The 12,257-nt window shown below is 42.7% G+C and overlaps 1 protein-coding gene across 2 annotated transcripts in view; it reads right to left on the bottom strand.

Moving 5' to 3' along the window:
- Nucleotides 1–2,748: 2,748 nt before the first annotated feature.
- The window catches only part of MED23 (mediator complex subunit 23), a 49,408-nt gene continuing 39,899 nt past the window's right edge, over nt 2,749–12,257 (bottom strand). For both annotated transcript variants that reach the window (XM_054022567.1, XM_054022568.1), the window contains 4 exons: nt 11,123–11,337; nt 9,839–9,959; nt 5,502–5,633; nt 2,749–4,480 (listed from right to left, as the gene is read on the bottom strand). In XM_054022567.1, coding sequence (XP_053878542.1) covers nt 4,322–4,480; nt 5,502–5,633; nt 9,839–9,959; nt 11,123–11,337 — 627 coding nt within the window. In that variant the 3' untranslated portion in view covers nt 2,749–4,321. The remainder of the gene's footprint in view (nt 4,481–5,501; nt 5,634–9,838; nt 9,960–11,122; nt 11,338–12,257) is intronic.

The raw sequence follows: 12,257 nt of genomic DNA, 5'->3' as shown, positions 1-12,257 counted from the left end.
GGGGATGGGGTCGGGGCTGCTGGCCTGCCCTGCATGGTGGGAATCCGGAGTCACGGCTGCTAGCAGGCCCCGTGGGGTCAGGGGCTCCAGCAGGGTCTGGGTCTAGGGCAGTTACCCAGCCCCATGAGCTCTGGGGTCCAGATCCAGGGCAGCCAGCCCACCTCTCATGCTCTGGGGCAGCCGGCCAGTCCCGATGGGTCTGGGGCTTCTGGCTGGACTGTCAGGGTCCAGGGCCTTATTGAAATTCCAGGAGGCAGGCGGACAGAAGCCCATCCACATCTAAAGGCCCCTTTCCTAGCCTTGTAGGAGGAACCACTGGACCTGGGATCCAACTGAATATGGGGGGACAACTAAGGGCAGGGAGTGGGGGTCATAGGTTCAAAATTAGGGATGCAGATGGGGACACCGAGCAGAGAACCCCAGACAGCCCCACGGCTCCTCAAAGCTGTCTAGGGAGCCAGCAGATGCGCCCACAGGAACTCTGCCCAGATATGAGAGACAAGGGAGGAACAGAAATAGGCGCCACAGTCACAGAGCCCCTCCCCGTCCAGCATCCTCCTCCTGGTATTGTATATATGGCCACTTTGGAGCTTGCCAGTTCGCTTTCAAACCGTGCCAAGGGAACAACTCTACACAGCAGGAGAAGGTTGACTAGGAAGTCTCGCAACTTCGTGGGGCCAGGGACAGGGTGTGCATATTTGAAAAGGTGTGGGGAGAAGAACAGCCAGAACTTCAAACAGAGATTCTGGAGGAGCCGGAATAGGGGCTGCAACCTGACGCATTCTAGATAGACATGCGCCAGGTTCTCCCTCACACAGCAAAAGGGGCAGGCGTAGGGGATGGAGGTGAACCGTGCTAGGTACACGCCCGTGCTTACGGCTCTATTGGGGAGCCACCAACCGACATCCTGGGCAGGCCATGGGACTAGGGTGGAATATAGGCTGATCCACTGGGGTTCCTCACCCTCTACAGGTGGTAGAAGGTCCTGCCACTTGGTATCGTGGTGGGACACGATGGTGAAGAAGTGAAATGCGTGGAGAATGAACGTGTAGAGTTGTTCCCTTGGTGTGATTCAAAAGGTATCCGGGGTGGGCAGCTGGCCGGCCATGTGGGGCCCGGGGCAGCTGCATGGCAAGGTCCAGGGTAGCCAGCCATCCCCGCGGGGTCCAGGGCAAGCAGTGGGGCGGCCCACGCAGTGAGGGACGGGGTCAGGGCTGCCGCTGCTCTGCCACCTGGCCCCTGTGGACCACAATGTGTAATCAGTTGAAAACCACTGGTCTAGCGCAACAACCTTGGAAGCCTGCTAATGAGCTTTGCACACACATCAAAAGGAGACTATATCCCAACACTTTTATGTATTTAAAAAGTACTTAAACCCATTGGACAGTAATTCTACCACCTAGCTAAAGACAGAATGACTCAGGAGACTGTTAATGGGACAGAGAGCCTTTCAGCTTTAGGTCACAGGTTCAAACCCAGGCTGGTAGTGGCCAAACATGATCTTTTGATGGCCTCAGTCCAATTTCACTTTTTGTCATCTCTGAATAGGCCAGGAACTGAAGGAGCTTAGACACTGAGCTACTAAACCCATTTATGTACACAGGTAGACATTCGATAGAGGGAGAGGGCTAATTTATATTGTTGCAGCTTGCTTAGCGAAGAAACAAAAGATTTCAGGCTCCAATTTTAAAAGGTGAGAAAAACCTCACAGGTTTTAGAGTTCTCAATAGCTCTAAACATTTGCTCCTAAAGGCAGGAGGCCAAATTCTCTGTTACTCTCCACGCAAGATCAATGACCGTAAATAGGTGCTACGCAGAACTACAGATGTACATTCTAGTCCCAGGCCAACCCAAAGAATTATTTCTACATAGTATAGGACTATCCTGTAGTGTGCGTGCACATAGTAGTTGCTATTGTTCGGTCAGAAGGCACACACGCACCAGTAATGAAGCTTGATACTTATGCAGCATTTTTCATTCATACATCTTAAACTTGTTTAGAAAGGTGAGCAGATATTATCTCAGTTTTACAGAGAAGTAAATTGAAACACAGAGAGGTAAGTGATTTGACCAAAGTGATATAGCAGACCCGGGAACAGAACTCAGCCCTTCTGCGTCCCAACCCTATCAAATGACCCTTTGGCTCTGCCCCAGAATAACCTTTGGAGAGGCCTCTGGAGAAGCAGACTAAACTTCCAAGATGTGTACTGGATTTCTGGAGGGCACCTAGGTGCAGTGTGTTACCAAATCCAGTCTGGCAGACACGAGAATCACTTAACTCAACTTTGGAATGGAGCAAGACAGCTTTTTAAACAGCATGCAGAAGTACTACTGTTCCTGTCCTAAACTGTTGTGAAGTTGTATAACTTATGCAAACTGTCAGATGAATATAGGTAAGGCAGTTCATAATTACTCACACTGGACCACTTGTTAGAATCTTGGGGGGTATGACAATGTAGTGCCTTCTAACACTATGCTAGGTGTTGACTATGCAGACTGATATGAGGAATTCTTTCTACTGAAACAACACTATCTTTTAAAGCACCAGGGCTTTCAGCAGGAGGTGCTCATGAGGCCTAACCTTCCTAAAGTTGTGAGTTCTGTGGAGATCGTCATCTGAGATGGTATTGTTGTAGAACTGAAGATTTAGGACACAGAGACTTAGATGTTCTAATTAACCCCTATTTTTAAACTGAAGAGCATGGCAAATAAATATTAAGGCGTAAGATAGCAAACAGTATTACCATAGACTTCAAGGGTTTTTTTAATTAAAAAATTCTTTAAAGATGTCAAATATGATCAATATTTTACAAATCTTAATTGAGACTATTTTCACTTTTGTTATCCAGTCATACCTGGTAAACAACTGACAGTACACACACACAATTAAAATTTGAAGAATTAAAGTAGTGGATTATACAAACCTAAAATAAAGCTTGGATGTGATAAAAATCCAACCGTGACTGACTAATAAAAATTACACCATTTCCCAACTAGGGAAAATAAATATCAACCAGCAAATCTTAATTGAATACACAGATTTTAAACACAGTTCCATTTTAGATGGTCTTTGGCTAATAATCCACCCTAGATCAAAGCTACTGCTCATCTATTTACTTTAATGAAGACATCAGTAAATTCCCTAGTTTACAATGAGTCATTCACAGTCATTAAAGAGACTAAGGCCAGGTCTACACTACAGAGTTATATCGGTATAACTATGTTGCTCAGGGTGTGAAAAATCCATCCCCCTGAGCGACGCAGTCGTACCACCTAACCCCGAGAGTATACAGTGCTGTCGATGGGAGGGCTTCTCCTATCGACATAACTACCACCTCTCATGGAGGTGGATTAGCTACACTGACAGAAGATGCTCTCCTGTCAGTGTAGCAGTGTCTTCACTAAAGTGCTGCTGCTGCGCCGCTGCAGTGCTGTATGCACAGACAAGCCCTAAATCCCCAATTGAAGAAAGCATTTAAACACATCCTTAACTTTAATCAGATATGCAAGTCCCATTGACTTACACCACTGGAACTTAAGCATGTAGTTAAGCACCCTCCCTGTGGGACTAAACTTGTTCATATGATCAAAAATCAAGAACATTAATTTTCACAGCTCAATCTCATCATGAGCGGGCGGTCAAGTAAAAGGGATTTGTGCACGCAAGATGTGACGGTGCCGCCTGCACTCATGTCGGATGGTACCTTATTACATGGGTAGTCCCACTGCCTTCAAAAAGGCAGTATTCAAGATGAGTGAGGATCAATATCTGTCCCCTAGTGATTAAGTAGACAGTACTGGTGAATAACAATTGAAGTATCCATCTTTATGTTTAGTCCATGGATTAATATTCCATCCCAGGGTTTGAAGAGAGAATCTGGCTGACATTTAGGATTAACGTTTTCATTTAAAAGAAAACTAGGTTTTTACATACCACCATGCTAGGCACCTCTGAAAAAAGCTAATATAGACAGATAGAAAGAAGGAAAACTATGATGGTTTGAAGAGGGATATGGAGCTGCTTTACAAAATAGTCATCTTATCAGACATCCACAAATGCCACTGTTTGCAGCATACCTTTGACCAGTTCAACACATCCCTTATCTAGTCTCTGATATAAACAGGAAGAGTGGAGTGGAGTGCAGATGAGGCACAAACTGATTCACCACACAAATCAAAATGAAGCAGCAGGCTGGAGATGGTTCTCGTCCCTTGTTCCACAATGTCACCAAGTTCAGACTAAAGAGAGTTTCATCTTGATCAATAGAAAAGAGTCTTCGCTTAGACACCAGTGTGATGTCCTGTTCTATTGTGTTACTGGCTAAGCAACATTAACAGGCACTTGGCTAGGCTGTGGTGCTGGAGACCCGCTGTTGATGGATTGCTGAGGAATAGCAGCTGGTTCCGTTTTGCTGATATGTGTTATGAAACGTAGACGGAGTTTCAAAGACGGTCTTAAATTGCAAATAATTTTCTCTACCTATAAAAAACAAAACAAAAAGAGACCCCTCAGGATACATCTACACTGCAGCTAGGAGTATGCTTCCCAGTGCAGGCAAATGGACATGCGCTAGCTATTCTCAAGCTAATGCGCTAAGCACAGTAGTGTAGCTGGGGGATAGCAAGGGCAGCGGCTTGGCTAGTCACTAAAGTACATTCCCAGGGGGGGCTGGGCAGGTTTGTACTCAGGCAACTCACTTGAGCAGCCACTTGTGCTACCCTGGCTACACTGGTAGCGCATCCATCCTCCCACGCTGGGAAGTACGTTCCCAGCTGCAGTTTAGACGTACCCACAAATGCTGAAAAATGTATTATCAAAACAAAGTAATTTGACACATTTTAACTCAAGAGAAGAAGGATACCCTAGAACAATACAGCAAGACAGATTTATTGTAAATGCTACCTAAATTAATCTCTGAATTTCATCAGTTCTTATCCCAAAACCTCCTCAGTCTAGGACTCAACCAAAACTGTGCAAAAATTCATTCAGGAAACATAACGCTTATCTGGACTTTATACTTTGTTACAAAATAGAAACCTGGATCAGGTTTCAGTAAAAGATTAATTAAAGTTCAAGAACCCTTTTGGTGAACATGGGATGTTTTATGCTTTTGCAACAAAACCAGATGAAATTTGGTTATTTAATTTGAACCCAAAGCTCAAAGTAAAACTCAGAAGGTGTGGATTGAAACAGCACAAAAAACTAAACAAATGTTTATGAATCAAACACACTGACATTTATATAGCAGCACTCCTATTGCCATCTCATAAAGAAAATCAAACTCTTGTCACAATTTCCCTGTGGTCCGAAATTTGTCTCAAAATCTGGCCTACAGCTTCTAACTGAGAAAAACTGTACCAGTAATTGATTGGGAATGTACAGCTGTGAAGGGTTTTGTGATCTTTTTACATTTAAGATCATACACAAAAAGAGACCATGGTACAAATTGTTATATTAAATGTAACCTTGATTTTAGCTTCCAGGTATATTGTTCACTTACTTGATCTTTCACGCTGTCCCCAGTAAACATGTACTTCATATGATACAAGAAATCACATATGGGATCCATGTAGTTCAGATGTGTACTGCATTGGTCCACATCCAGAAGCATTTCATAAAATGCCACCCCAATCTGTTTTCACACATAAAAACCAAATGAAAATAAAAAGTTTAAAACATTTGCTGTCTGGATTTACACGCTATATTTTTAAGTTTATTCTTTTGTGAAGGAGAAATACATTTATTATGTGTATCTTCTACTTATCTGAACTTCCTGTTAAACATTTGCTTTCGTGTGAAAGAAGTCTGACAACTCTAAGGTTATGTCTACACGAGGGGTGGCCAACCTGAGTCTGAGAAGGAGCCAGAATTTACCAATGTACATTGCCAAAGAGCCACAGTAATATGTCAGCAGCCCCTCATCAGTTCCCCCCCAACTTACTTCCAGCGCCTCCCACCCACCGGCAGCCCCACTGATCAGCGCCTCCCGCTCCCTCCCGATCAGCTGTTTTGTGGCATGCAGGAGGCTCTGGGGGGGAGTGGGAGGAGCGAGGGCACGCCAGGCTCAGGGAAGGGGGCGGGAAGGGGTGGAGTGGAGGCCGAGCCTGTGGCAGAGCCAGGGGTTGAGCAATGAGCACCCCCGGCACATTGGAAAGTTGGTGCCTGTAGCTCCAGCCCTGGAGTCGGTGCCTATATATACCGGTATTAACTTCTGAAGAGCTGCAAGTGGCTCCGGAGCCACAGGTTGGCCACCCCTGGTCTACACTATGAACCAGCAGTGTGATTCCCCTGCGCACGTACATATACTCACGCAAGCTCTCATTGAGCTAGCACGAGTACAAACAGGCAGCGGCAGTAGAGGCATGGTTGTTCCGAATACATACCAACCAGTTTCACGTGGGTTAGTACTAGGCACGGCTTAGCTGTGCCTACACTGCCCTACCAGTGGTACCACAGCTACACTACTATTTGTACTCGTACTAGCTCGATGAGAGCTAGCACGAGTATGTGTACATGAGCAAGGGAATCACATTCCTAGCTCACAGCATACATGTAGCCTAACTGGCCCAATGGCGCCTCACTTTGGAAATTAGAATAATTTAATAACCTTCCTAAAAATCTGAATTATGGTCGTTTTATTTATGTAGTTTGATACCCAATGCTTTTAATCAGATTTTTACTAGGTTCAGAGTCAGCAAACTATTCCTCTTCAGCAAAGTAATAAGCACAAACTTAAGTCTCATTGACTGAAACAGACTTTAAGCATGTGCTTATGTGATTTGCTGGAGTCCTAGAGAGTGCTATGCTAATACAGAAAAAGATTTTAAAGTCTCCTATTAGTTGATGGACATAAACTAATGCTAATTAATGAACAGTGGTACCTAAAGCTGGGAAACATCTGGGTTTGTTTGTTTTTTAATATATTCTTTTAACTGTTCATGAATTCTCCATGAACAGATCATAATTTGAAAGAATGTTTGTTTGCATTTATTAAACAAATATTTTGAGCAAACATGTTTCAACCTAGGGTTATTTCACATTTGATCTCTGTGATTAGTGAGCTAAGTCAAAAGGTATTTGTTCCCTATTTGGGAGGCAGAGGATAAAGTGAATACATCATTGGGACTTTAATACTCTTCTAGAAAAGTAAAGGGAAAAGACTTAAAATTTCTTAGTCGCTTTAATCCACTGACCACCTCGTTACTTCTCCATAAAATTCTCATTCTGTTCCTGAGAGAATTATATTCTTGCTTTGCATATGGAATACAGATATTAAAAAAAAAATCTATTTTCTTCCTGAGTGAGGGAAGACAGAAAGAAGCAATATTTAGTGGCTGTTTATAGTATACAGCACTCAGAAGTGTGCTAGGTGCTTTATTGAAATGTATAAAAAGATGCTCTTTCCTGCCCTGAATAGTTTATTTTTCCTCTTTTTTTATTATTCAACCTTTTTGCTGTAAGATTTAGCAAATTAGTGCTGGCATATGATGGCATTTGTTGCAGTGTTGTCTTTCTGTTGTGATATGTTATTTAAAGAAATATGAATATGCATTTTTTGTGTTTTTGTAAGTCTAAAGGAATAAAATTAAACCCAAGAGACAGCATAAGGTAATAGGTGAGAGTTACAAAGAAACGGGAGAAATAAGGAGCAAGATTATAAATATACAATAACAAGGTCACATGATTACTTAGCTATGTTATACATACACTTATTCCATCATATGTTCACATATTACATCCAAAAATATCAAAAGAATATTAAAGTTGCATAGTCAAGCCCTCCTAAATGTCATGTCAAGATAGGAAATTTGCCCCCCTTACAGGTATGCAGGCCTAATGTTCTTTTAACAGAAGAAATTACACTAAAAAAAAAACCCCTCAGTCTTTTAAAAAAGACAAACTGAAAAAAACAAAAACAAAAAAACAGAAGTTGCCTTATGTGGAGTCATACTGATCCTCAACTTGGATCATCAGCAGGGTTTTGATCTTAAGATCCACAGCACACTGCAATTTATCATCATCTACCAGTTGAGATAACAGAGTAACTGGTAGCCATAGTCAGTTGCTAGTCTCTATGTAGACCAGCCACTAGAGGGAGACAAGATACACACTATTTCCTGACAACAGAGGAACGTAAAGTCTCAGGTTTCCTGAGAGGAGTATTATCTTGTAATTAAAGAACACTCTGCCCCTGTGCCCCCAGGCTGTTTGTCCCACCTCTGTTCCTATTCATCCCCCCATTTGTGTCTATATACGCCCCCCTCTCTTTTCTCCTCCTTCCCCATTGCTGCTATTCACTCCATCAGCTCCTGGCGCCAACCCCTGGCTCCTACCCCCTTCTGCTGTCCTTCCCATCCTCTGGGTCCTGCAATTCCCTCCCTTCCTCCCTCTCTCTCTCTGCCCTACCCCTCCTGCAGTCCAGTCAGGGTAGATCTTCCTCATCCTCCATGCTGCTGGGATACCACCAAGGGGAGCACTGAGAATCTTCAGAGAATTTAGCTGATACAGTCTCTACTTAGCATGTCAAAGCTGTGAATTTTCAGGGGCTCATAACTTGGCCAAATTTGGGAAAATTTCACATGGATGGCAATGCATCCATGACAAATAAGGTGACTTCCCTGCCAAATTTCAAGCATTTATTCCAAAATATGAAAGTAATGAAACAATTGTAAAATTTATACTAAAAAAAACAACAACACCACATGGGTACATGCTCAGAAACAGTGGAACCATTTTAATTAAAACTTTACAAAAATATTCAACCCAAGGGAGATACCCATCATGAAAAATTTCAACTTGAATGGCTGAAGTTTGGCAAAGTTGTATGCAACTGAAAAAGGTTCTTATAATTAGGTCCCTACCAAATTCATGGCCACAAAAAACGCATCACGGACCGTGAAATCTGGTCTCCCTCCTGTGAAATCTTGTCTTTTGAGTGCTTTTACCCTCTACTATACAGATTTCACAGGGGAGACCAGCGTTTCTCAAATTGGGGGTCCTAACACAAAAGGTTACGGGGGGTCGCAGTATTGCCACCCTTACTTCTGCGCTGCCTTCAGAGCTGGGTGGCTGGAGAGCGGTGGCTGTTTGCCAGATGCCCAGCTCTGAAGGCAGCGCCCCACCGATGCAGCGCAGAAGTAAGGGTGGCAATACCATGCCATGCCATCCTTACTTCTGCGCTGCTGCTGGCAGTGGCTCTGCCTTCCGAGCTGGGCTCCCAGCCAGGAGCCGCCGCCCTCCAGCTGCTCAGCTCTGAAGGCAGCGCCCCGCCAGCAGCAGCGCAGAAGTAAGGGTAGCAGTACCATAATCCTCCCTACAATAACCTTGCGACCCCCACCCCCCACTTCTTTTTGGCTCAGGACCCCTACAATTACAACACCGAGAAATTTCAGATTTAAATAGGTGAAATCATGAAATTTACGATTTTTAAAATCCTATGACCGGGAAATTGATCAAAATGGACCATGAATTTGGTAGGGCCTTACTTATAATGGAGAGCATTAGGTAACCTTAACTACAGGCTTAACTAGCGCAACCAGTCCTGTCTATAATTTATTATGCATACACTGCAAGAGTGATAAAATGTGTGTATATATTTGACCCTGATGTTTAATTACTTTAAATGCTAAGTTCTTTCTATACTAAAAAGTAATAAATTTTCAATAAGCTGGTGGGTTAGCTCCCTTCAAGTAGCGAGCACCATGAAAGCACAGGGTTCTGTTCTCACAGAGCTCATTGCAGGACTGGGGCTTTAATTTCAAAGATTTTCCCAGCTTTTGAGTTTCAAAGACCAGACAGAATTAGACTGTAAAAGCCAGGACAAGAGCTATATTTTACCTCTATCATACATCGTGTCCTCTCTTGCTGAAACCGCTGTAGAAAAGGACCAACAAGGTGGTAAACATAAAGTAACTGGAATTCTGTCTTCACTATGGGTATCAAGACTTCAGTGAGGAATCTGCAGTATTTCAAACAGGACACATCACTATTTTGTACATTTATCTTACGTTAAAGTAGCCATGCCACCAAAATCAACACCATTTTTCAACATTCAATATTATCGTCACTCATTACGCTCAGACATTTATGACTGCATTTGGGGTTTTCTTGTTCTACCTCAGACTGGTTGGGAGTGACAGCATTTTGCTATGGTGGAAATACCGTCAAAGTGTTTCATCCTCCCCTAAAACCCAAACTTAAGTGCTCATGTTAAAAATGACTGAACGCTTGCTGAATAACACTCATAAAACCATACTCAGTATGTCAGCACAACTAGCAGTAGGGATCATGACTGAGCTATGAATGGTTCACACAGCCCCAAGGACTAGAAGCTGCACAGGCTCACCCAAGATCAGCCTGGAGAATGAAAGGGAGAGCCAAATGCAGGCCTCTTAGGTAGTGACACTGGCACTAAGTCACTGAATAGGGTCACCTAATTGTGACTGGTACGTCATGCCATCTCCCACTTATGTAGACAATGATAAATCCAGGACAGAATATTAAAAGATTAACTGAAAAGCTAAAATGGAAGCTGAATTAAAGCCCCCACACATGCTCTGTATGCTCCCATTAATAAGGCAGCATAGAAATACATTTTAACTAAACTTTTAATAAACTGCAATGTATGAAATGCTACAGCTTCCTGGCTTGTTAAGGACATCTCCAAGTGTATCACTGCCATGTCTATTAATTTACAAAGAACTTTCCACATTGGCAACAAATGCTACATACAAAGATTAAAAACAAAATTACACAGAGCTGATCATAATGGATGGCATTAAGCAAGTGTATTGCCACTGCCAGTATAAGCTGCAGCCAATCTGTAAGGAGTAAGAAAAAACCAAACACAAGCTAAATGAGATAAAATATGCTTTACATCATACCCTCAAGGCTACCAAACACTGGTGGAGAGCCCAAAGATATAGATAAAAGAGACAAGAACCAGCTTAAAAACCAAAAAACCCTACCATCACCCATGTTTTAGAGGATTTTTTGATTACTTGTTCTGATTTGCTTTCCCTCTCCGCCACATACTTGTTGCGTACATATTGTTTTCCTGTACACAGTATGGAAGGGGTGTCAAAAGTGTATTTTAAACTATCAGTTACCCATTATACATACTTTGGAATGAGGGAAAGTTGACCAATGCTAGAATGGTGCCACACGGCATGTGCCAATGCCAAAGTGTAACTACAACTCATCTCAGAGTAAGACTGATGGCAAGCTGTGAAGTCAAAGAGCTGGAATGGGTAACCAACCCACTCTGTTTCTGATGTCAAGCTAGGACTGTTGATAACACTGACAATTCGATCATGGAGGACAATCCAGTATGGCTCCTGGCAAAACAAAAAACCCCAAAGGATTGTTATTCTTTTAATTTTTAGAAGAAAAGGTAATACTTTCTCCCCCACCTCCCTCAGATTACTGTAAATTATTAAAAATATTTATATAACAGTCTTAATTTACACAAATACTTTACCTACCCATTTCCTGACAAAGATCTTAATATCTAAATAAGACAAGATACCACCAGTTCAGGAGAGAGAGAGCACGGGGATTGTTAATGAAAGGAAGGATGGAGGGACTGTTTGAAAATATGGAATTTAAATAGTCATCTGAAGCAGAAAAGAATGGCAATTGGTGGAAGAAGATCGGGGAACTGTTCCAGGCACAGGAACAATACAAGGCACAAGCTAAGAACATACCAACGGCCATACCGGGTCAGACCAAAGGTCCATCTAGCCCAGTATCCAGTCTTCCAACAGTGGCCAATGCCAGGTGCTTCAGAGGGAATGAACAGAACAGGTAATCATCAAATGATCCATCCCCTGCCCTCCCAGCTTCTGGCAAATGGAGGCTAGGGACAAGGAGATAAAGGGAAGTGTAAAGGTAGGAGACTGTAGGGAGCAAAGAAAGCAGAGATGCAGGACCTTGTAGATGAAGATGAGAAGCTTACATTTTTGACAATGAGAAACAGGAAGACAATGGACGGTTTCAAAGGGATGTGTGATGTAACTGGGCAGGGTGTGGAAATAACTTTGGTAGATCAAGTGGAAAGGGGACCGAAGCAGAAAAGGGGTGAAAAAAGGAAATTAAATCAAAAATATTCAGTGTTGAAGCTGAGTCATCAAACACTAAAACTCAGCATCTTCAAAAGATGAAAATTTCTACTAGAACATTTTAAACTCAATTATATATATTAGTTTCTATTCTTGTTTTCCTTGTTAAATTTTAAACTTCCTTTCTATGATTTATT

This window comes from Malaclemys terrapin, chromosome 3 (assembly GCF_027887155.1).
Source record: "Malaclemys terrapin pileata isolate rMalTer1 chromosome 3, rMalTer1.hap1, whole genome shotgun sequence".
Taxonomy (NCBI): domain Eukaryota; kingdom Metazoa; phylum Chordata; order Testudines; family Emydidae; genus Malaclemys; species Malaclemys terrapin.
This window is presented reverse-complemented; position numbering and strand designations above follow the sequence as displayed.